The 26136-nt window shown below is 29.5% G+C and overlaps 1 protein-coding gene across 7 annotated transcripts in view; it reads left to right on the top strand.

The window, feature by feature from the left end:
- Window positions 1–25135, top strand: part of LOC107449997 (serine/threonine-protein kinase pelle) — a 31927-nt gene extending 6792 nt beyond the window's left edge. For 3 of the 7 annotated variants that reach the window (XM_043043558.2, XM_043043563.2, XM_071182792.1), the window contains 13 exons: window positions 4622–4725; window positions 8268–8443; window positions 9321–9451; window positions 10627–10799; window positions 12007–12083; window positions 12253–12364; window positions 12840–12958; window positions 14350–14539; window positions 16659–16724; window positions 20482–20637; window positions 20721–20778; window positions 22239–22410; window positions 23473–25135. In XM_043043558.2, coding sequence (XP_042899492.1) covers window positions 4622–4725; window positions 8268–8443; window positions 9321–9451; window positions 10627–10799; window positions 12007–12083; window positions 12253–12364; window positions 12840–12958; window positions 14350–14539; window positions 16659–16724; window positions 20482–20637; window positions 20721–20778; window positions 22239–22410; window positions 23473–23659 — 1721 coding nt within the window. In that variant the 3' untranslated portion in view covers window positions 23660–25135. Of the gene's footprint in view, window positions 1–394; window positions 578–3651; window positions 3693–3727; window positions 3822–4621; window positions 4726–8267; window positions 8444–9320; window positions 9452–10626; window positions 10800–12006; window positions 12084–12252; window positions 12365–12839; window positions 12959–14349; window positions 14540–16658; window positions 16725–20481; window positions 20638–20720; window positions 20779–22238; window positions 22411–23472 lie in introns of all 7 variants that reach the window. The other 4 variants (XM_071182790.1, XM_071182791.1, XM_043043559.2 and 1 more) reach the window with 2 other exon arrangements.
- The last annotated feature ends 1001 nt before the right edge of the window (window positions 25136–26136 follow it).

The following is a 26136-nucleotide window of genomic DNA, read 5'->3' as shown; positions in this document are numbered from 1 at the left end:
ATTTAAAAATTTTACTAATTTTTTTTATTTAAAATTATGTTTTTAAGAGATTAAATAAACTGTTACAAAGAAAACTTTTGATTTCCTCAAATAAATAGTACATAGTTGGAAATTATATTCTTGTTTTAAAATCATTAACTCGTTTATTCTGATAGATATAAGGAACTTTTTAGGACTGTTTGGAACGAGGTGCAATTGAAAAAAAATGAACATCATAACTTTTTAGCATTTTTGAAGCTTGCTTATTAATACATATATATACTGGTACATATGCTGTACCGGCCTTAAGCAAAAGGTTTATATTTTATTGATAGGTGACCTTTATTCTTTTTATATTTGATGTTTCTTTGAAAGGTATTCTTTATTCTTAATATATTTAATATTTCTTTGATAGGTGGCCATCTGCAGTACGATGTGACTACTTTGATATTAATTGGGCAGTCAGTATATCGAGATAAAAGTCCCACTTCGGAACTTTTAAACAAGTTTAGTGAGAAAAATGGTACTATAAAGCATCTCTTTGTTCTTCTGGCCAAAATGGATCATCAAAGGGCTATGTCGGTTTTGAGACCCTATGGTAAGTATTTTTGTGTGTACTATGTTTAAGGTTTAAAATTTATTTTTTATGTAAACATCTAGATACAATCAAGTCTCTAAATACAGTAAGACATCGATTATCTGAGCTAATTGGGACCGCTAGTACCTCGGATATCGGAAATCTCGGTTAATAGAAATCGGGTATAAAAACCTTCCGTGCTTGCGAATTTAACTACTTTTAATGTAAAAAACAATGGAACGTTTTTTAAATGATAAAAATAAACATATATGAACTTACGTTTCACAGCTAAAAAGATTTAAAAAGGAAATCAACTCTAGTAGTAAATTTTAAAAAGTTTAAATATCGAAAGACGCATTTTCAAAAATAACAAAAATTTCAAGAAAATATTGTATTTTTAAAATTTAGATTATTAAACTTACAAGTCACATGACCACTGTTAACAAAACATTCATGGATGTTGACTTCTCAGGGTGTAATATTTCATGGAAGTTGAGTGCTTTTGTGGGAAATAAGTGCCCTCAACACGGACAACAAACTAATATGTATATAATTTCTTCCAAGCTCATTTTGGAGAGGAGAAAAGAAAATTTAGACTTTGTTATTGCCACGGTTAACAGAAACCTCGGTTAATCAAAGCTCGGTTAATTGAGGTTCTACTGTACTGTTTTCTCAAGAACATTTGAAAAGATCTGTAATATAGGAAATTAATTGTATAATGAAAAAGAAAGTTTTTAAAATGTCTGTGGATATATTTTGAAAAGTTTAACTGGTTAAAGTGCTTGTCATAATTTTCAATTTTGTATATTAAATTTTAGTACTAACTCTAGCTGAGACAGAAGCTCTTCATCGAAATGGTTGCTAAGTTTTTAAAGTATTACAAATAATTACAATTACTGTATGCTTCTGACTGTCTGGCTTAGTAAAAAGAAAAAAGAATAATGCATGCATGCAAATATGAGAAATATTAAAGCACTCATCTGTACAGTGCGCAAAAAAAAAAATATATATATATCACTCCGAATAACTTTTGTTTTAATGATCGGATTTTAGCGTACTAAGTACCAATCTTAATGGTTTCCAAGGGTGACTTCAAATATGCTAATTAATTAGCGCTAACTATAAAGTTATGAAATCAGACTCAAAAATGCACTTCTTCTGAATAAACATGATTTTTCTTTTATATTTCGATTCCTAACCCTCCAAATAGGGGTTTAGACAAAATTTCAAAAAAATTTAATTAAAAATCGGCATGCTAAAAAGTTATATTTATTTGGTATCCACTGTTTTCATCACAGAAGAAATAAACCTTACATTTGCACCCCTTACATTTTGAAGGTTAAAATTCCAAATATGTAAAAAAAAAATGTATGTTTATTCAAAGCAACTATGTTTTTGTGTCTGATTTCATAATTTAATTTATAGTTAGAACTAAATAATTAGCATACTTGAGGTCACCCCAGGAACCATTAAGATCCACACTTAGTACGTGAAAATCGGGTCATTGGAATGAAAATTATTCAGGGTGATATCCTTTTTTTTTTTTGCACACTGTACATGTTGTCTTTTCATTGCTATGACTTTTTACATTTTATGATTCTGGTTATTTATTATAGTGTGTCATATACACCAAAAGTCATGGAGGTGAGGTGTAAAAAAAAATCTATTGGGGTTATTCCATGAAAAATGAGAACAAAATATTAAAAAATTAGCTTTGTTTACTTTTACTAAGACTAATATTCAACTGTTACAGATTCAATTTATTTAAACTTTCTATTCGCGCTAAAGAAATTTGTTCCTGTGGCAACAGTGTGTCAAACATTGCTGTTCTGCTAGACTCAGAATGTGTAGGCAAAACTGTTTTTTAAGGATCATCTTTAACCCCTTAACAATCGGTTAATTTTCAAGAAAACGGTCATAAAAGTGCCTATTTTTTTAGCCTTTGTATTTGTATTACGTATTTGATTAGTGCTAGTTTCTAGTTTAAAATAAACTAACATCTAGTTTAAAATAAACTAACTATCTACAATTACTTTAAAAAATATCCTGGTACTGCCACCTGGTGAGTAAAATGAGAAATAAAATGTTTTCCAGGCAAAAGAAATGAATTAGTTTTATTCTTATTGGTGCGTTACTACTCAGCACTCCAGTTCGTTAATATCACGGGAGCGAGAAATAGAGGGCAAAACCTCACCCCGTCATTTTCACGGGAGCGAGAAGGAAAGGGTTAAGCCATGAAACTTCATTTTAGCCAATTAATCAACTAGAATCCCAGTTAATAAATTAGATCAAGTTACAAACTTTTCTTAGTTTCCTTATTCTTTAGTGAAATTGAAATAATTTTTTGTGTAAGAAATAAACAATTACGTAAGTTACGTTTCAAAATAACATCGTGATACTTCTTTTCTGTTTTACACATGACACAAAAGATGAAAATTTTTCAATAACAATTCGATGAATTGTTTAGTTTTCAAATTTTGTTTTTAAGCATCGATTTAAAATTTTAAAAAATATATTTTGAATAATTGAAATCTTTAAAAAGAAAGTGATCATTATAAAAAATTATAATAATGACAGTAAATATTGAGTAAGTTAACTATTTAAGTTATCTTTTTTGTAATTATGCATTTTTTTTCCTTTTTACATACCTGCCAAGTCTCCTGTTTTTTAACGAAAACTCCTGTATTTTATGACTATCTCCTGTTTACCAGTCTATTGTCTAATTTCTCCGTATTTGTTGAAATTTCAAAAAAAAAAATTTGATGATAAAATATCCGCTGATGGCAAAAATACCTATCTTATTCCTCAACAAATGGTGCTATTGAGTACTGCAGCATGTTGAGTGTGGATAGTTTGGGTTATTATAAATGATGGTTTAAAAAAATCTTCTGGATTTATAAACATATTTTTTACTTTGCTATGTGTAAGTGCTTATATTATTTCCAATTTTGAATTTCTCTTTTTGACTTACATGGTTTTGCATGACGTATCAAATCTTAACTCTTAGCCTAAAAATGTCACTAGTAAAATCTCTTATTTTATTTCTCCAATGTTGGCAGGTATGTTTTACATTTTTGTTACTTGACTTCTTATAGTTACGTTATGCACTGGTCACGTAGGAAGAGGGAACGAATGGGTAGCCCTGGTCACGTAGGAAGAGGGAACGAATAGGTATCAGAACAGGAAACAAATGAAGGGATGTCAGAAGAGAAGGAAGAGGAAACGAATGAAGGGAGATCAGAAGATGAAATGCAGGAATCTATTGGTAGGGATAGAGATAGATAATGTGAATGTGACAGAAAGCAAATTTAGGGCAAATAGAAGGGGGGGGGGAATGCAGACAGAATGATGCTTGCCAAAATAGTAAATTCCTATTAAATCATTTGATCCAATTGCATGTGTATTTTGTGTTGGGGACAGTAAATTATAATTTAAAGTCCTATCGCAAGCTGACAAAATTTTAAAAGATTTAGCATTAGTGAAGAAACAGGCAAGCATCAAGAGTTCTACACATTGAATTTGAAAAAAAAAAGTCATAGAAATAAGAACAATGCAAATAAATTTTGCAATGTAGGAAATTTAGAATTACACCTGGAATAGAATTATAGTTCTGTTATTCATAGCAGTAGTGTTTCTTTATCAGAGTTTGTTCAAAAGATATGTAATTTAATGGATATTAAGGCCAAATATTAAGACTTATTTTCATACTATAAATTACTACACGATTGAATTTTTAAAAATGTTTACTTAAGATATATATAATTTAAATTGAATTATATTGTAGGAAGGCAAGCATTGAAAATTCTATATCATTGTACATGCATTGTAAAGAGATACCAACAATGCAAAAAAGAAGAAAAAAAATAGACCAAAAATTCTTTCTGCATGCAATTGTAATCATATCCTATTTTACATAAAGCACATTTTCTTTCCTGTCTCAGTCAGCAAAGTAGAAATTTATTTTTGAGTTATGGTTTTTGATTGAATGAAACTAGTTTAGATAGCAGATTTTAATTTAAGAAGTTAGCCTGTCTCCATTTTAACTATTTTCATTTAATTCTACAGTTGAAGAAAAATACCACATCTTTCTACGCAATGATAGTACTTATACAGTTGCCAATATGACCTGTTCAAAGAAAGGGGATATACCAAGGCCTTCCATTTCACAGGTACTTTAATAGATCGCATTTTGGTTATACTCTTGGAATATCCTTGGAATTAAATGATCATTTTTTCAGCAAATGTTCCTCTCTCATTTGTAATTTCAATTCTTATTTCATAACTGCCAAAAAAACTTAAGGAAATAAATGAACGATATTTTAATTAATAAAAGAAAATTTTCAACTACAAATCATCCAAAGCAAACCAGTTTAAAAAATATGAAAGGATAGAAGGAAAAATTGAAATGTGTGGATGTGTGCGTCTTATCGAAATATGTGGCTATATCAAGTGGCCAAGTCTAACTATTGACATAAAATTGTAGGGATAAAACTCAGTATTTGTTGTAATATTTTCCACTTGTAATCCATGCAAAAAACTGCATCCTGTTCTTGCAATATTTTATTGAAGAACTAGAAAGCAAATTAAATACTTATTATTTACTCTTATTTATATAGTTAGGACTTTAATTACATTTTGCTATTCTAAGTGTAGTGTTTTAATTGCAAATTTTAACTTTTGTGAATTTTTTTTCAGGATTGAGGGTAATATATATTTTTCTTTTCAGTAGAAAAAAGTCATTCACCAATACTTTCCCTAATTTTTTCTCCGAATGTGCGATTCTATCGCATTTGACGACGTGGCGAGTTGCTAGCTCGGGCTGTACTTTCAGGGCCCATGTAGATTACCCACTTCTATAAAATTTGGGGAAACCCCTATGAGGCCCATGTAGATTACTCTCTTCTATACCGGGTTGGCATGTCATTTACCATGGTTTTCACCATCTTGTAAAAAACCTGTTTGTTGCATGTTTTTTACCTTCTATAAATTTTTTTTTCGCTTCTTCAGAAAAATTACTTCAAAAGAATGCACTTTTACTTTTGTTGATCAGATTCTTTCATGCTGCCTATTTTTCACCTTATATCTATCTATTAAGATCAACATTCAGTGTTATCAGTGAAGTCAAAAGCCACTGCACTTCATTTTATTTTTTTCTTGCATCTTGCAAAAACTTATTCTGTTTTTGCAATTTGTCGTTAGTTATTAACTTCTTTGAGTTTTAACCCTTTCAGGACGGGAAGCGAAAATGCCTGCTTATCGCTGAAGCCGGCAGTCTCTCTTGCGAGTGTCTGTCCAGGGCCGGAGGGTTTTTTGCTGTTAAGCCTAAGTCCATAAAATTACAGAAATATCAATGCGTTGTTTAATAATATTCTGAAGAGTATTTAAATGGCATATGCTTTACATATATTTCTATAGATACTTTATTTACTTAAGTTATTTCTTGTTTAAATATATGTTTTACGCATTTTATTTTCATCATGTACTTATCATTTAATAACTTTTAACATTATATATCTGAAAACTAAATGTATGACTTAAAACTCTTTTTTCGTATGAAAAATTTTAAAACACAAACATTGCACTAAAAACTGGACCGGAAATCGAAATACCCAACGCTGTACCCTCCCCTGCTTACTGTAAGCAAATACAACGTGCGAATTTAAAGAGTTAAAGTTAAAAGTATTTCTTTTTGTTAATCTTTATCTGCAAATTTATTCTTAAATATGCAGATATTGATACTATATTAAGTTAAATTATTTAAAGTGTTAATTCTTATCAAGTTAAATAAAAAAAAAAGTTTGGTGTGACCTCAGAATAATGGGAGTTTTTCAGTACTCTAAATGTTAAAATATGATTGGAACTAATACCATTTTTTTACTAATAGCATTTAACTAATAAACATTTTTTGAAAAAATGTTTATTAAATGTTTGTAATAAAATTTTATTTATCAGTTTTGATAAAGTTGAGAGGGAAAATGATTCCTTAAGCAGACTATAAAGTATAACTTTTCAGATAGTTGTTTAATTTTGTAAATTATAGCTAAGTTAATTTTTCTTCTGGCTCTTTTTTTAAAAAATAAAATTCTGTCCTAAAATTGTCCTGATTTTGTTGTCTTTTTTTTTTTTTTTTTTTTTTTTTTTNCAATCAATTTGTTTCTCTTTTTTTTTTTTTTTTTTTTTTTTTAATTTTTAAATATTTTTTTTTTTTTATCATTTCTTCCTGATTTTCTATTTGAACCATTACAGGACCTGTTTTTGTCTTACATTTTTTTTTTAATGTTTATCATATATTGATTTATAAATTAACCTAACTTTCGGCCTAAATAAAACATTTGTGTATTCATATATTTTCAGTAGCCTTCTGACTTGATAATAACAGTTTTATCTTAATATCTAATGAATACACCATTGATATTCCTTTTTGTTCTGATTTTTGAAATTTTTATGCATAAAATTTTTTTTTTTTTATACTTTTAATGCATTTAAACAAATAATTATTTTAAAAAATTTTAATCTTAAAAATGTGCAGGCAAAGTAAAATATTTTTTTTTCTCCCAGTCATATTTTATGAAAATAAATGACAAAAGCTTGGTAAGATATATCCTTATTTTACCATACTCTTATCACTACTCCATATTTATCAATGGCCCAATTATTCTTTGTAAAAAACTAAGACAAAATTTTTTTAAAAATTATTTTATTACAAAATTCCACAATTTTACTTATTTGAGCTTTCTGGTTAATCGGTTATTCAGTTATTTCCTGTACATAAATACAGCTGTATATAAAGTTAAGATATATAATGATTTAGTACAATAATGTGATTTTAATTTTTAATTAATGGTTATTTGCTCATAGTGAATATCTAATACATTAATCAGTTTTCTAAGTTTTTAGTATTAGGAAGTATCATTTCACTTAGTTATGTGAATAGTTTGTTTCACAATTACAATTTATGTGTATAGCTTGCATCATATCACTTGTCCAGTGGTTTGTTACTTGCTGATATACATATACTTTACCCTACAATAAGAAAATGACACTGAGTTTTTGTAATTTTTTTAAAATTTCTCAAGAAATACTTAAGGAATTATTTTATAACTAGATATGATTAGTTCATGCGACTATTAATACTTAGCTATAAGATTTAAGGCTTTCAGAGGTTTGGGGGACAGACAGTAAATTACGAAAGAAAACAAGTATTTTGAACACCCTATGTCAAAAAATCTATCTTAAAAACAAGCTTGTAACTTGTATTTAATTACTTTAGTTGCTATTTTTAATAGCTGCCTGGAGTAAAAATTTACAAAGATATGGGCATTTTTAAAGAAAAAAAATTAATTCCTTTGCCTTGCATTTTTTTTTTCTAAAACTTTATAAATATTCACAAAGAATTATTTAATTTTAAATTTACAGTATTATATGCCCGAGTTTATATTTGCATTATTTTTATGCACTCACAATACAACGACCTTGTGTTTTACTGCCCTTTATCTTCCAGGTAATGAATCTATTGTAATTAGTCTACTGAATCTACTGTCATGAGTCTACTGAAGAAGAGTTATTTTTGTAAAAGTGTAGCTTATAGATAATTTTTTTTGTACATATTCAACTTATTCAGAAGGATCTTTAAAGCTAAAACAACATTAAATTTTGTATTTGTACTTTTTAAAGAAAAAAAACAAGAAACAAATTTGTTATTTTTATTTAGTTGTTATTGTCCTCAACTCAGAGTTATTCATCTGCATCTCATAAGTCTTCTGTAAGATCTTCTTGCCAAGGAAAAGGTTGCAGTAATTTAGACAATTTCAATCAACAATTTAGTGATCTATCATTAGATTCTAAAGTGCTAAATGTCCCGAAGGAAGAATCTCACTGTATGAAAATGTAAGTATTATTATCGTAAATTTTAATTTTTAATATTTTGCATTTAAGGACGAGGGAAGTTTTCTTTCTATTTCTTTTTTTTCATTTAATTTGTTAAGAGTAAGTAGTGTGAAGAATCTCTAAATTAGTAAAAAGATGAGTTTGAAAAAGATGTTGCTTTCTATTGAAATACTTTTCACATTGGAATTCTTTTAAAAAGTTTTTTCTCATTAATTACTTTAAATTTACAATTATTATATCTGTTGTTTAAATAACTCAAAAGGAAAATTTTCCTCACTTGGATGATAAAAATTTAAAAGATCAGAAAAATTCAATTTTTCATAAAAAAGCTTATCGTGATTGACATTTCAGAAATGTAAATTTTTACCTTCATTGCACTAAAATTTTAATTGGGCGGAAATTTTATGAAATAATGAAACAATCAAGGCTGAAACTTTACTTCACTCAACTTTGATATTTTTCTGGAAAATGTGTGTCCTCAGAGTGGTCATCACCCATCTGAAAACCAGAAATTATCAGGGAATTTTTTTCTTAATTTAAATTTTTTTTTACCATCCATTATGCCAACATATTTTAGACGGAAATTTATTGCCAAACAGTTAAAATTTCAAGAAATTAGCAATGCTTTGCATACAGTAAAATTATAATCTTATATGCTCTATTATAACCATACATGGCAATACTTTTTCTTTCGTTACTTGTGACGGAGGTAAAAGTAAAAGATACGTACTTTTACTTTGTTAGTTTTTAAATTTAGTACTTTTTCTTGTTTTTTCGTTACTTTTTGGAGAAAAGTACAAGCTTCTTTGTTGCCCGTGCAGTACAGAAACGCTTTTAAAAGAGGCAAATATTGATTTTTTAAAATTTTCTTATTTAGGTCGCCAAATATTAATGTGGTGAAAAAGCAGTATTCTGATTGTAAAGAGGAATCAATATCAGATAATTGTCTTTATGATAATGCTTGGAAACAAGGAAAAAACTGCAAAATGCCTTCCCAGTATGCATTTGGTAAATTTGATTTTAACTAATTTATGTGAATGTTTTCCTGTGAAACAGATCACTTTATTGTGTAACACATTTTTGGCCAAAGGTGATATCAATAAATACTTTTTATATTTAATACTGTGATGTGAATTTTTTTTTTTTTTTTTTTTTTTTTTTGGTTAGCAGAGATTTTAAAACTATAAACCTGAAGTAAACTTCAAAAATTTATACAATATTTTTTCACCAAAGGGGATAATTTGAGCATAAAACCCCAAAATTTTTCCTGTCACGCTAACCGCTTTATAACAAATTTTAATTCATAATTATGAAAATAATTTTTTTTAAAGATCAGAATATGATTAGCTGTGTTTTAAACTAAACTCTTTAAGAAAATATTAAGTGCACAATGAAATAGAGCCAAATATATTGTTCAATATTGATTTTTTAAAGAAAGATTCAACATTTTTACTTAAAACATGATAAAAATAAAACAAACTTAGACCTTCGCCTTTACTTCAAAACATGGAGTATACAAATTCTTCATACAAAGTTTCAAAGAATTCTATGAAATTTTTTTTAGTAATGCATGTTAGTGTAAACAGATTTTTTCAATCGCAACGTTTTGCAAAAAATCCTTTCAAAGTATAAGTAACTGTCAAAAAATATTAAAACTATTAATTTTATATGAATAAAATATTTAGAAATCATTACATTGGCCGGAACATTGATTCTAAGTAATCAGTTCAATTTTATAATGAAGTAGAAAATTTCAGTATTATATTAACCTTTTTTTTATAATTTTAATATTGTATATACCTTTATGCAAAATGTAATTTTTTTTATATATAGAATTAAGTTGTATAGGCATTTTAAAATTCCATTTATTTAAATTTCGTAAACTCTTAACTGTATGCTTTTCTGGGTGATTATACTCCTGATAGCTATAGTTTGTCTAAAGTAAGAACTCCCCAAGCCATTCGTCTGAACCCGTTACTAATTCAAGTAGGGCAGTGGGTCATTGCTTAGGACAGGTTTTCGCTAGGGTTGGTGAGTGAACAGGAATCTTATAAACAGGAATGATACGAAATGCGTTATTCTTTTTTCCATAGCAGCAGATAGACAAACTATAATGTGGAAAGTTTGCTCCTTTTTTGGGGTAGCTAAAAAAAATTATAAAATTGTTGTTGTGCATTCAATAGCATCTCCTCCTGAAGAGTGTCTGCTGCCCGACGTAATGCGCATACCCTTTAAAGATATCTGCAAGGCTACAAAAGATTTCAGCAAAGATAGAGTCCTTGGAAAGGGAGGATTTGGCACTGTTTATAAGGGAGAATGGAAAGGAACGTCTGTTGCTATCAAGCGCCTCATGCCAGTAAGTGCTTTTTTGCCATTCATTAAACATAATAATGTATGGAAAATGTGTAGATTTTATGTGTGATGTATTTACAGTAAAATCCTATTTAAAACAATAATATTTTTGGGACCTTATAACTATATTGTTGTATTTTTGGTACACAATTTTTTTAAAAAATTTTATATTATTTATGAACAACTTAAAAATGTATTTAATGGATGTTTTTATGTTGTTGAGTTTATCCTAAAAAGAAGGTTGCTTTCCCCCTGTCATCTTAGAATAAAATACACTCCCGTGTTTGCCAAAATGGACAAAGCTCAAAATTCATGTTGATGAAAATAGACAGAGTTCGAAATGCATATTTAGAAAAACAGACCAATTTTGAAATGTGTGTTTATGAAAATAGACAAGGCAAAAAATGTGCGTTTTTAGTTTTCAACATAAATTTAATGATTAAACTGGGAAAAGGCCACAATTTTGAGGTAGGAGCAGAGTTGGGTGTTGGTTACAGTAACTAAGTACAAACAATTACCACCATGTAATCTCTGATTACATATGTGCATGACTAATTGTAATCACATCAAGAAACGATTACAGGTATTCACCATTGCATGCAATCGTGATTACAGGTAATCAAAGTATATGATTACCGTATGAGCTCAGATCATCATATCTATGTTGTCACAGTGCACTAATAAAAAAACAAAACAAAAATGAACCACCCTGAGTAACTTTTGACCTAATGATCGGATCTTCACGTTCTAGCACTCAATTTTAATGGTTTGGGGTGTGACCTCAAATATGCTAAATAATAAGTGCAGGCGATATTTTAATTTTTGGAATCAGACGCAGAAATATACTTTCTCAGAATAAACATACCTTTCTTTGGACAGATTCGGATTTCCTTTGGGTTCAGTTTTTGCCTGCATTTGCTCATAAAATTTAATTTCTTATCATTATTTATTTTATTGCTATATTTTTAACAAAGGTTTCTTACAGATCTATTTATTTAGTTCAGAAATATTCAATCAAACACAACATTTCTTAAGTAATTTATTGCAAGTTATAGATTGATTGTATTATTAAATTATGTTTTATTTTCACATACATTGTTAGTGACGAAAATTTCGTACAGAGTCATGTTTATGATATTATATGTCTGGGGTTTATAAGATTTATTATGAGTTGTAACATATTGTTTACTGCTGTTGTGATTTATTTTCAGCGACAAAGCTCTCAAGGACCCTCTCAACAGCTTGTTAGCTTGAAGCAATCTTTAAATGAATTAAACGTTTTAAAATGGTAAGCTGCTTGTTAATTTAATGTTTTTTAATAATATTTTTATAAGGTTAGCCCTTTTGAAGTAAAATCCTAAATCTTTTATTTAAGTTACCGTTAATAATGTATGGAAGTATCTATGAGATTATTTTCTTATACTTTTTTTTAAAGATTATTTTAATTTGTTTCTTAGCTGTCGTTTTGACCATATACTGCCTTTGTATGCTGTTTCACTGGATGGTGAAAATCCTTGCCTAGTTTACCAGCTCATGGTTAATGGATCCTTAGAAGATAGGTTGTTTAAGGTATTTATCTCCTTCTAATCATCTGTAAATGTGATTCTGAATCAGTTGGGGGACTAATGAAAAAGTTTGCCATTTAAAAATACCTGAAGAAATTTTGAAAATTAATCCACTGAAACCACCATTTACCACAATGTAAAATCCCTTTCTTACATTAAATTCATTGATTTTGTGATTCTCTGCTGCAAGGCTGTATTAAACCTAGGTTTTTTTTCCAGGCAAAACGTAACTCAGTCTGGGTTTCTCAGGGTGTTAGGGTTTTTTCAGAATAGAATATTTTTTTTTTAGTTCTAAATTACGCTTTTGATCATTTTTGAAAATTCTTTATAGCAGAAAGCTATTCAAGTTCGACAATCAAACTTGAATAGCAGCAGGTTCTGCACTGAATTACTTTTATTTTTTGCTGTTACTTTGTGTATGTAGCGTGTAATTATTTGTTATCTGAGTATTAACTATTTTTACTTTTTCATTTGTAAAGAATAAAACTCCTGCCCTGACCTGGTCTCAAAGAAGTCACATAGCAGAATGTGTAACAAAAGGTCTAAATTATTTGCACACCACACCTGGTAAACCACTTTGCCATGGCGATATCAAGAGGTAATTTTTAGTTTTTGTATGCATTCACTTATGGCCATGTTTTACTTTTTTAGAGGATAATACATTTCTTTCAATGTCTTGTTACAATACAATACTTCGTCAAGGAACTTTTAAATCTGAAATATATATTTTCAAAAATGGACATAGCTCAAAATGCGTGGCTATAAAAGTAGACGAAGGTTGAAATTTGTTTATCAAAATAGTCAAAGCGCACAATGCGTGTTTGCGAAAATTGACAATGCTCAAAATTCGTGTTTATGAAAATGAGTGTAACCCAAAATGCCTGTGTACGATAAAGAACAAAGCTCAAAATGGTATTTACTAAACTGAACATAGCTTTAAATGTGTGTACGCAGAAATGGACAGAGCTCAAAATGCATGATTACGAAAATAGACAGAGTTCGAAATGCATGTTTAGAAAAATGGATGAATTTTGGAATATGTGAATATGAAAATAGAGAGAGCCAAAAATCTGTGTTTTCAGTTTTCTACATAAATTTATCGACTAAACTGGGGAAAATCCACAATTTTGTGGTCGAGGCAGAGTTGGATGTTGATTACTGTAGCTAAGGACAAACAATTACCACTATGTAATCTCTGGTTACATATGTGCATGACTGATTGTAATCACGTCACAAAACAATTACAGGTATTCCCAATTGCATGTAATCGTGATTACAAGTAATTAAAATATAGGATTATAGTTTGAGCTTAAATCATATCTATGTTGTACATTGTGCCAAAAAAACCAGACCACCCTGAATTACTTTTGACCTAATGATCGGATCTTCACATTCTAGCTCCCAATCCTAATGGTTTAGGGGGTGCCCTCAAGTATGCTAATTAATAAGTGCAGACAATATTTTAAGTTACGGAATCAGGCACAAAAACGGATCTATTTTTAATAAACAGACCTTTTCCTCAACGGATTCAGATTTCTAACTCACAAAGTCGCAATCTAAGAAATATGGTCACAATAATTTGGTCAGAAGAACAGTCCACAGTTGTGACCCCTTAATGTGAATTTTACTTTTTGTGTATTTCACCATCAAGTTCAAGTATATTAATCGGAATCTATTGAGAAGCACTTAGTTTTTTTTTTTTTTCAATTGCATGTCAGAATTGTAGTTCTTTCTTTATCTTCTAGTTTAAGCTAAAGTGTTTGAAACAGCTAATTGGGAAAATATTTAAGTGTTATCAGACTATAGCAGTGGTGATTTCTGCCACTTTAGAGAAAAAAATTTGCTGTAAAAGTTCTGTTGCGTTTGGAAAGTATGAAAATACCCACAGTTTTTTTTTCTCAAAATTTTGAACTGTTAAGCGGACATCATTTTAAAAATAAACTTTGTTTTTAATTAGTTTGAGAAATAACAGCATATTGTCTTTTGCAGTGCCAATATTTTGTTGGATGGTAATATGGATGCAAAAATTGGAGATTTTGGTCTGACCAGAGAAGGGCCGGGATGTGAGGATACCCACGTGAAGGTTTCCAGCGTTCATGGCACTGAGTGTTATTTGCCATCAGAGTACTTACGCCACCGTCACTTATCACCACAAGTTGATATTTTCAGCTATGGAATTGTATGTAATCTTATTTACATTTTGATATTATCAGCATGACAAAATTATTTGTGAAATATGATATTCTTGGGGTTTAATGATTCAAATCAAATAGTGTAACATTAATATCAAGAAGTTTTCTTCTTATTTCAGGGGTCTGTTTAGAAGAAATTTGGGTCCATTAACGGAACCTTTCACAAAATATTTTAACTTAAAAATGGACCCTTCACAAAATAATTTATCTTTTAATCGGACCCGTCACAAATTTGTTTATCTTCATTATTGTTTTGTTAATCGAATAAACCCTTCCCAGGAAGGGGGGGGGGAGAAAGACAGATGTAAACGAACTAAATTTTGTCTTCGACAGACGCTTCTTCCATTTTTCGTCCGGAATGAATATTCTTCAGCAGTATAGGATAAATACCAAATATTTGTATGTTGCATCGCTAATTTAGTAGCTGCAATTACTGTTTATTTTTTAAAATTTAATTTTTTTAATTATAATTTTATAGTGTTGAGTTGTTACATCTTGTACATCTTTACAATTTAAAAACTCCTTGAAAAAGTTTTTTTGCAGAATTGGACCCTATTTGTACAAATTCACAAAAGCGGACCTTGGTTGAAAGAATCTGACTTAACGTTTATTTTATATTCAGAAATAACGAGTAATTTTTCACAATTTTACAAAAACGGACCTTATACAAAATGTTTGGACAGACCTCTGTATTTTCTATTATGGAACGTGCTTGTAATATCTTGACCTATGCAACTAAAAAAAAAAAAAAACATTTGTGAAAGCACGAATTCTCAAACAACGAATAATTAAACCCTAAGAGTATCATTTTGGCATGCCTCAAATGTTATCTACTGAATGATTAAAAGTGCCAGTCAGATTCCACTTTAAATTTATTAAAATTTATTATTTTAAAATTTATTTCTTATAGACTACCGCTTAAAAGCAGCACATTCGAAGCACATTCAGAAACAGGTCTTATGCAACTATTCGAGCTTTGTTGAAGACCTGTTTCTAAAAATTTCAAAGGAATATTCTTCTTTTTTTATTTGTTACAGGGGTTGGACAAAATAATGGTAACACTTCTATACCACTAACTCATTTTTTTCATATTTTTCAAGAAACAATAGTGGAATTACTTAGTTTTAGTGGTTAGGTTGTGTGATTCCTCGTGTATATCAATAATGTTTAAAGCTCTTAAGAGGTTTGAGGGACCACCAATAAATTACGAACAAAAAATAGCATTTTTGAACACTCTATGCTAAAAAATAAAGTGATAGGCTTGTAAGTCATGCTAATTAGGTTGATTATCTTATGAAATATCTGCACAAAATTTCGTAAACTTAGCTGAAATAATGAAAATATTGGCTTTTTTTTGAAAAATAAACTTTTATTTTTTTTATTTTTTACTTACGTTTCTTACCATAACTGTAGAAATATTCAATAAAATTAAACAACTAAAGCTTAACTCGGATATGGGAGTAAAAATCAATAACCTATTATCGGTTTAATCAATAAGTTTTAAGCCCAGCTTTTCTTTTAAATTTTCAATATTCATCTACTTAGATAAAGTGTAGGGCTTTACTTTATAAAAGGTGAATAATTTCCCTATAAATTTAATTTGTTTTATTTATACATAAGGCTTCTTTTCCAGAAAATTTTGTATTTGTTCACTTTTGGTAAAAGCAGTGAATATAACTTCTGCAAAATTTTGATTTTTTGCAATTAAAAGGTCACATTAATTGCTTTCATATCTTGCTTTTTTTCCTCTAACTCATAATAGGTATTGATTGAATATGTTCTCTTTTAGTTCACCATTGGCACAAGTACATTTTGATTGAACGTTCGCTAAAAGTCAACCATAAGCAATTGCGTTTTATTAGTTAGTGTAGATCTAGTATAACAAAAAAAAAAAAAAAAAACAGTAAATGGCTATGGTTCACTCTTTGCACAAAAATTTTTTGTCTTATGGTAAAAGTCAATCATGAGCAATTGCATTTTATTAGTTAGTGTAGATCTAGAATAACACAAAAATAGTGTAAATGGCTATGGTTCACTCTTGAACTTCAGAAAATAATTCTAGCTAAATCTAAAGTTTCATTTATTGAACTTACTTTTTTTTTTTAGGTTCTATTAGAAATAGCCACAGGATTACGCCCTTTTGACCCAAAACGATTGGAAGGAAAAAGATTGGTATGTGAACTTCATGCTAGACTACATTATCTGCATGTATATGTGTTTTTTCTCCTATTAATATATATGTTATGGTCCATATAATTAATCTGGTATTGTTAATATTTACTGGTCATTATTAAAAATAACTTATTAAGTTGGTTAAACTGAATAATCTATCAGAATTTCTCAGATTTACAGATTATTATTAATAATTACCAAGAAAGTTAAATGCAATAATTTTCTGTGCAATTGTTTTTGTCATTATCAATAATGACCAAATAAAATTAAGAATATGGTTAACTATAGTAAATGCATTGAAATCAATCCATGAGCTGTCTTTAATTTCATACAATTTAATAAATCTGTATTTCTGGAAGAATATATAAATTTAAAAAGTAATCAAAAATTGTCATTTATCAATAGATAAGAAGATTTTTTAAAAATGGTCCTTTTTAAAGCTATTGTTCTAAAATAAGTAAAAATCTGGTGCATCTGTTCACATATTCTTTTATTTATTTTTTTAACTTTACTAATCTCCACCTCTGTGGCAGAATTTTTTCTGACTTTCTGCGACAAACCTAACTAGAACCAATATCTTTCTGCAAGATATTTTTATCATTATAAATGTATGTGTAGTGAATTTATAATGATAGATGAAATTCGTGTTTATAAAATAAGTCTACATGCATAGAATAAAACTATGTAGATTTTTTTTTCTTAATTTCATAATATAAGTTTACATTTCTTAATAAGTTTAAATTGTTTAAGTATAAATTTGCATAATCTTCGATAATAACGAAAAGTTATAAATGTATAGATCTGCAGACAAAAATGCTTACTAGAGCATAAATAAAGATTACCCAGAACCTGTAATAAGATAGAACTTATAGAAATAGCTAAGAATGGACAAAAAGATTAAATTTATAAAACAAGATAACTGAATTTGAAGTATCAGTTTAAAACAGTATGATTTAATGTTTCACTATAGTAGTTATATCAGGTACAGAAACAAATAAGGTGAAAAAATTAATATTGAAGTTGAGTAATTAAAATAATAAAATAGAATTGACTATAACCAAATTCTAAAAGCAAAAAAATTAAAGCAATGTTTGTTTCAATTTTTTCTACATCTAATTAATTTTATCTAATTAATTATAGATTAATTAGATTCGATTGATATTGTACTGACTTATTGAAAGATTTTTTTTTTAAAAAAAGGAGGTAAATAAAACTTTTTTTGTGATCAGATTAAGTTCAGAACGAAAAAAATACACAGCGCTTGTGATTTCGCACTGTATTGTGTAAATATACAGCACTGATTCCACACGAAGTATGCAGAAGCGGTTTCCGACTCAATATGCTTAAGTCTATTCAACATCTCGAAACGAAATAGTCTTTATCAGTACTGAAACATCGGTATTAGAGCCATACTCATTGGATGCAATTTTTTTCGCATGCATATGGAAACCTGTTTGAAAGTGTTTCACCAGTAAATATTTTCCACCAATCTGGTTTTCATTCACATGCCAAAAAATCGTAGATAGTGAGATATCTTTCTGGCTTTATTTCATTTATCGTTAGATTGTGAGTGTTTTTTTTTTCAATTTTTTTATCGACGACTTAATTCAAAGGATATAGGCATTTTATCTTTAAAAAAAATATATATACATATAGTTATTTTTTACCTTTGACTGCTTCTAAAATTTTTTGATTTGTTGGAAATGCTGTCTCATCCTTACTATCGATATCGCTACTAGTAAGAATATTTTATTCGAATCTAGAACGGTTTTTTTTTCAATATTAGTAGCATGGGAAGCTTCTTTTCCTGTCGCTTTCCAGAAAAAAAATCTCTGACATCGCTAGATGTTGTCGACTTCCATCTTATTTCTTCTTCGGAATGCCGCCTTGAAAAATCAGTTTTGAAATTTGTTTTAATTATTGTGGCTTCACAATTGCAACAAATAACCTTTTCGCTAGACATGATTTTTTTTAAAAAAAGAATCTTTTTACGCATGAAATTTTCCACATAAGTGCAAAAAATATAAAATGCTCTATTCTCATAAGAAAACACAAAGCAAATTACTGTGCCAGCGATAGAGGCCGAAGTTGGCAAATTTCCAAAAATAGCTTAATAAAGGGGAAAAAAATTCTCCCCTTTTTATCTAGTAACTGTTTGTGTTGGAGATTAACGAAGAATTACGAGCGCTTTCTCCTTCCGCGGTACGCTAGGGAAAAAAATATGTAAAGCAATTCTGTAAGAAAAAATTCTTGCAGAACCATTATTGCTTCTGCAGAAATTTTTTGTTTCTGTAGAAAATGTTTTTTTTTTTTTTTTTTTTTTTGGTACAACAGCTTCTGTTTCTGCAGAATCTTTTTTGAGAACTTTTGTTTGTGGCAAACCAAAAATTTTTATTACCCAAATAAAAAAAATCTTTCTGCAAGAGCTCAGTCACTTTCTGCGACAATGTCGCTGTGTCGCCGTGTTTCTGCCACGGGGATCTCCACGATTACAGATTTTTCTCATAGCATACATAATTACATTAAAGTTAAAGTAGCAATAAATTGTGTCTAATTCAGTAAGAAAGTGCCAAAAAACCGATTGAAATAAGATGATTTACACCGGAATTGTCGCAAATCTGCAACATGTTCGAAATTTTTGGAGACTAATGTTTCATATTTTGTTTCATATTTTGCGTTTCTTATGTAATGATCTCCCATTGGTGACTGCTAATCTAGATTTCGAATTATAAAGTGAGAAGAAATTTCTATGGATGCTTCTTGTTCTACTTTTGAGGGAAAAACTAAACCTTGTAAAAAAAAAAAAGTTAAAAAAATATAATCCCTCCAGCTGTAATGTTGATTCTTTTGTTATAAATAAAAGCATCATACTTTTAAACATGCCCATACCTGCCAAGTCTTCTGTTTTTTAACAAAGATTTCTGTATTTTTTTATTATCTCCTGTTTACCCATATATTCTCAAATTCCTGAAGAAATTTTAAAAAAAAGAAATTTTTGGTGTAGAATATCCACTGATGACAAAAATACTTCTTTTATTCCTCAACAGATGGTGCTATTGTTAATAATTACTGCAGTATGTTGAGTGTTAATAGTTTAACTCGAACCCAGATGGCTCAGGAGGTAGACCGATCACTTTCTAATGAGGTGAACTGGGTTCGAATCCCAGGGATGAGTGGTCGACACAAATTCCGATTCCAGCTTGCACCGACCACAGTGATGTAAAACATTCTCAGTGCTCGGCGGATCACAGGTTAGAATTCCTTGAGGTCAGGCAAACAATGAAAGGTTTACCTCTTCATGTAACTCAAATGCGAATTACTTCCAGCAAAAAGTTCACAAAGACAAATTTCTCCCAATACTTGATCTAGGAGTTCCCTTGTCTTCTGTATTGGGTTCAAAATTACAAGGCTACAGAGTTGAACCTCGGAAGTCACAAACCCAAGATTGGGTTGACTGTTCAACGATGGTTATAAAATAAAATACTTTAAATAATTATAAATAATGGTTTTTAAAAAATCTTCTTTAGATTAAGATTTATCTACATTACTTCGCTAAATGTAAGTGCTTATATTATTTCCAATTTTGACTTACTTGATTATGCATGATGTATCAAAACTTTACTCATTTACTATTATGTCGCTAATAAAATCTCCGTTATTTTATGTCTCCAATGTTGGCAGGTATTACATGTCACAAAGTTGTTTTGAGAACTTATTTGACTTCCCATATATATGTAATCTTATTATTTGTTAAAAGGCTGATCATGTGAGAATAAGTGATAAGTCTGGCCATTTGGACGCTCTGAGGGACACGAAGGCTGGCGAGGAAAACATGATATGGTTTCGAGAGCTCATCCAAATAGGTATGAAATGCAGCAGTGAAGAAAAGAGAAAACGCCCTCCTATGCAAGAAGTATGGTTAAAATTCAAATGTTTTTTTTTTTTTAAATTTTATCAATTATTTGTAACAGATAGTAATTTTGTTATGTTTACCAGGTATTGGAGCAATTTGAAAAAATCAGGGAAGAAATGTTTAAACAAGAAAAAATAAGACGTTAGTATTTTTGAAATTTTTCTGTTTTATTTATGATTTTTAAGTTAAAAAAATTTTTTCTTTCTTTTGCTTCCTTCTCAAATTTTCTTTATATAGATTTGCTAGTTTCCTTCTTACTTTAAGGGTCTTTAAAATATTCTGCACTTCTGATATCTGATCTTCTGAAATGTTCTAATAATCTGATGAAAAAAAATTTCTGAAAATAAGTGCTAAGAAAAGTCAAATCTGTAAAAAAATATTGAATTTTTTTTTGTTCATTCAAATGTTACCAATTTAAAAATTAACACTTTTTGTGTAAGTCAGATTAATTTCAATTATCAAATTTCACTTTAATCAGGGTTGTCACTCTGCAGGGAAAACTTGGAAATTACAGTGAATTTAAAAATCACCTAAAATAGAAAAAAATGAAATGAAAATGAAGAGAATTTTGATTTTCTCTTTACAGACTGAAAAAATACAGAGAATTTTGTTTCTTATTTTCGTCTTTTAAAAAATGATTACCTCTAAATGCTAAATCTATGGAATATTTAAGAATGATAATCCAGCTATACTAAACTGGTACTATGTAGTTCTGGGTACTATGGACCTGTAGTTTCCAAATTCTAGTTCACTTAGGCTTAGTAAGTTTTTGTCTATCCTTGCTAGATGGATAGGCCTAAGTATCTTAAATCAGGAGTGGCCAAGCTCTTTAATAGTCGAGCTATTTTCCAAAATTAGAAATTTTTCGTTAAATATTAAACACATTTATTTTACTTCTCTTGACAATTCTTTAACATTTGGTGAATAATTGGTGACAGCACTTCTCAGTAATTCTTTAAGATGCTGGTTAGTTATTACTGATTGGTGTTTGGATATCATGAACTTTAAAGTGGAATAAAATGATTCTCATAAGTACGTTGTTCAGAATATTGAAATAATTAGACAAGCAGCCTTTTTCAATTCAGGATACTTCGATTCTGGTACAAATTTCCAAAATTCAGTAATCGATCTCGACTTATATTTTAATTACAAAGCTTGATCGTCTTGCATCTCTATTAATTCTAATTCTTCAGATGCTTTTTTGGTCATAATTACATTGGAAAAGGAACACTCACCTTGAATTATGTTAATTTCAAATGGGTTCAGAAAAATATTAAAATATAATAGCACGAAAAAGAAAAGGGAACTCGGGTGCATTTATTGAGAGCCACAAATAATCCTTCAAACAGCCGCGTGTGGCTCGTGAGCCGCAGGTTGACCACCCCTGTCTTAAAGTATTCTCCCATTCTGCTTTCAGACAAACATTATGGGGTAAAGACAACTCAGGCCAGAAATCAGGCGTGGTAAGCTTTCATCTATCCTTGCAAGATGAATAGTCCTAAATATATTCTGATGTTTTTGTAGAGCACATGCTAACAGAACTTCCTGCGAGGGGTGATTAGATAAACTTATTTTAAGTAACACTACTGCTCTTCTTATAGGCTTATCAAATGAGAAAGGTGCTTCAATCAAATCTTTCATGGAAGCAGATTTATCTCCTCTTGATATTCAGCGTTTCTATGACCTACAGAATGATGTCAACCACACAGTGCCTAAAGGAGACCAGAGCATCTCAGAAAGAGGTGGTGATCTTGCAAAGGAAAACACACAGTGGTAATAACTGTTTCATTATTATTCATTTTCTTCATTTTATTTTATTTTATAACCATCGTTGAACAGTCGACCCAATGTTTGGGTTTACGATTACTAATGTCCAACTACGCAGCCTTGTAATTTTGAACCTAATTCAGAAGACAAGGGAACTCCTGAATCCAGTATTTTCAGAAATTTGCCTTCGTGGAGGACTTTTCGATGGAACTAATCCGCATTTGCGTTACATGGAGAAAAAGACCACGAGAACCTCCCACAGTTAGTCTGACTGCAAGGGGAGTCTAACCCATGATCCTTCTACCACTGAGGATATTTTATGTCAGCACTGTAGTAGGTGCAAGCCGGGTGCGGAATTGAAATCGACCAGCTGTCACTGGGATCGAACCCAGTTCACCTCATTGGGAGGCGAGCACTCTATCCCCTGAGCCACATTTGTTTGTAAAATCCTTAATATTTCTTAATCACTTGAGTATAATAAATAAATAATTGTATTTTGTTTTTTTCCCGTAATAAATTTGGACTTGGCCAGAATTATTTGAAAATATTTTTTATTATATTATTTAAAAATAACTTTCTAGTTAAATTGTATAAATCTGAAAATTTCGGCACGGTGAAACGACAATAGTTGAAGAATTTAATAAAAGTAAATTTAATGAAAAAATAACTCTTAAGGTGTAATGTGTTAATCTTTTTAATTAATTGTGTTATCCTCAGTGTTAGAGTCCCCTTGTTGTCTGGCTAACCATGGGAGGTTTTCGTGGTTTTCCTCCCCATGTAATGCAAATGTGGGTTAGTTTCGTCAAAAAGTCTTCTACGAAGGCAAATTTTTCACAATACTTGATCTAGGAGTTCCCTTGTTTTCTGGATTGGGTTCAAAATTATAAGGCTACGGAGTTGAACATTAGTTGTCGTAAACCCATAAAACTGGGTCGGCTGTTCAACGACTGTTATAAAATAAAATAAAAAATAAATTAATTGTGTTAATTCATTTCTGATTACATATTAAAAGCTTTTGTGTCTATAATTAACTAACGATATGCATTCAACCTATTTTTTTCTTTTTAGTTCTACCAATAATAATGAGGCTTCATCATCAGCAATTAATAACCAGCAGAAGCCTCCTACTGAGAGTAATCCAGTGGCACCCCTGCCTTTGTTGACAGTTTTGCAATTGCAAGTATCTGAAATGAGTGATGACTCATCTCCTCAAGACTCTTATATTTCAAACTCCTCAAGTTACTCCTTTTCTTAATTGCTAAAACACTGCTTTTTGTTTTCTTTTTTTTTTTCTATAAAAACCATTGTCCAGCAAATCTGAAGCTTTTATTTTTTAAAAGTTTCAGATACTCTAGACAAGACCGTTACTATAATTACTACTTCTTGAATATGATGTACTTAGTTGCTTTTAATTAATGTATCAAATTATTTTACTTGCAGTAATTAATTTTTCCGTTCATATTGGACATACCTAGAATTATTTGATTATTAAATTCAAACCAAAATTTGTTAAGGTTAGCTTTTTATATTTTGATTGCAAAAGCAAAATGAAGTTACTTTAAACAAAACTTACCTATTGTTTAATTATGAAGTGTTTTTAAACTATTTATGACATATAATAAATTACGATATATTAGTAAATTTGAGCTTATATTTATATCAATCTTTGTCAACTCATAATTCTAATTGATAATTCTTAAGGAAAAACAGAATAAGAAATTATTTGTAACAGCCTGGGCCTCTCTAGCCTTATGATAAATCAGGCTATGCAATGGCGCCATTCTAAGATATACTCTTCAGGAGCTAATATCATTTTTTTCAGCTGGACAAAGTTTTTAGCGTGACTATTGCTAAAGAGAACAAATGTAATAATATGATTTTTTTTAAATATATCTAATGCTTGGACTGAGAGATAACATTAACAAATTACAAGTTAATGTGTAACCAAAATTTAGGGAAGAGTTTCAAAAATAAAGTCGTTGGAAATTAAATCTAATTACATTGTTTGTGCCGGTCACTGGTCTATTGGTTACTGTACTGGACTATTGGCTGTGGGGTCAAATCCCACTGTAGGCATGGATATAACTCTCTCTCTCTCTCTCTCTGTCCTATGCCCTTTCTTCTGAGTGAATGTAACCCGCCCTATAAACGGGTTTGTGGTTGAATGACCTGGATGATGCTACTCGACTGCCGTGGCTTACACACATGTGCCCACTGAGTAACGATAATTGAGTAGCATTTCTGAGGCTAACGGGAAATAGACACAAGTGGCCGCCATTAGTTATATTTGTTAAAGGAAGAATAGATTTTGATACTCACTTATGATATTAAATTATAATTAGTTATACTTAATATTATATAATTAATATTTGTCCTTTATAAAAATAAATTAACTGATTTATTTAAAAAGTGGTTAAGAAAAAATTTAAATTTATGAAATAAAGGACGTTTAAAAGCTGCGAAATATGCAATACCTACAATGGCATCACATCAAAATAACCCACCAATGATCCACTCTAAATTATTCATTTCCATCGCAGTTGATGACGCCATAAATTCAAAAGAACCTTTTAGGCGGCAAAAACCTTAAAGTGGTTATGCTTATAATCTAGAGTGTATGAAAAGAAATTTATTTTATAAATAAATGTTATTTTTTATGTGTGTTGTTAAATAAATGTTTGTATGTTAAAAAAATTATTTTCAAAATAAATAAAATATGACATATAAAATATTAGAGTTTCACTGTATTTATTTATATTTTTAATTTCATTGAATTATATTAAAAAACCTATAATGTGCTTATACCTATAATGTGTTTAATATTTTTCCTTTTCTTAATATTTTTCATATTTAATTGTCATAGTAAATAGATTAAAATCTTTTTAAGTTGGGAAACTATATGGAACTGAAAACTACATTGAAAAGTCACGGATTTAGGTGGCCGAAAAATCTAATTTTTAAAATGGAATTTACCCTCCCACCCCTCCAATTTCTTGGTGTTCCGAATATCTGAATTTGTTACAAAATCCCCACTCAGTCATATTTGATTAAAATACATTATGTTTTTATTGTGTTCTTTTAAAAAATGAAAGAAAAAACATAATTTCTAGAGCGAATTATCTTTTAAACTTCGGAGATTTCAGAATTTTTTAAAAATTTATTTTATCAATTTAAAATTCTAGCTGAAGCAAGCAAGCCAGTCATTGGCGAATTATTTTATTCTGAAATGAAAGCAGAAAAATCCGAAGTATGTCCTTCTTTTCCAATGAACAAGAAAAGTATCTTTAGAATGTAATTCTGGAGAAAAAAATTATTTGCTTTTGTATTTTTTCAAGCTATTTTATTGCTTTAAGACTTTCTTTACTCTGTTTTTTGAATTTAAAATCTATATGCTGAGTTTAACAGTTTTGGTTATACCTATCATTTCGTTTAATGTTATTATAATGCTTTTTTTAAATTTATTGTTGTGTTAATGTCAGGGAAAATAGTAACTTTGTTAAGTCTTGAAAAATTCTTGGAATTAGTCAGCAATTTGAAAATACCCTGTACAGTCCGCAAAAAAAAAAAGGATATCACCCTGAATAACTTTCGTTCTAATGATCCGATTTTCACGAACTAAGTGTCAATCTTAATGGTTCCTGGGGGTGACCTCAAATATGCTAATTAATTAGTGCTAACTATTAATTAAGTTACGAAATCAGACACAAAAACGTACTTTCTCTGAATAAACAT

Source organism: Parasteatoda tepidariorum, chromosome 6 (genome assembly GCF_043381705.1).
Source record: "Parasteatoda tepidariorum isolate YZ-2023 chromosome 6, CAS_Ptep_4.0, whole genome shotgun sequence".
Lineage (NCBI taxonomy): Eukaryota > Metazoa > Arthropoda > Arachnida > Araneae > Theridiidae > Parasteatoda > Parasteatoda tepidariorum.
Note: the sequence above shows the minus strand (reverse complement) of the source record. Positions and strands in the feature narration are given on the sequence as shown.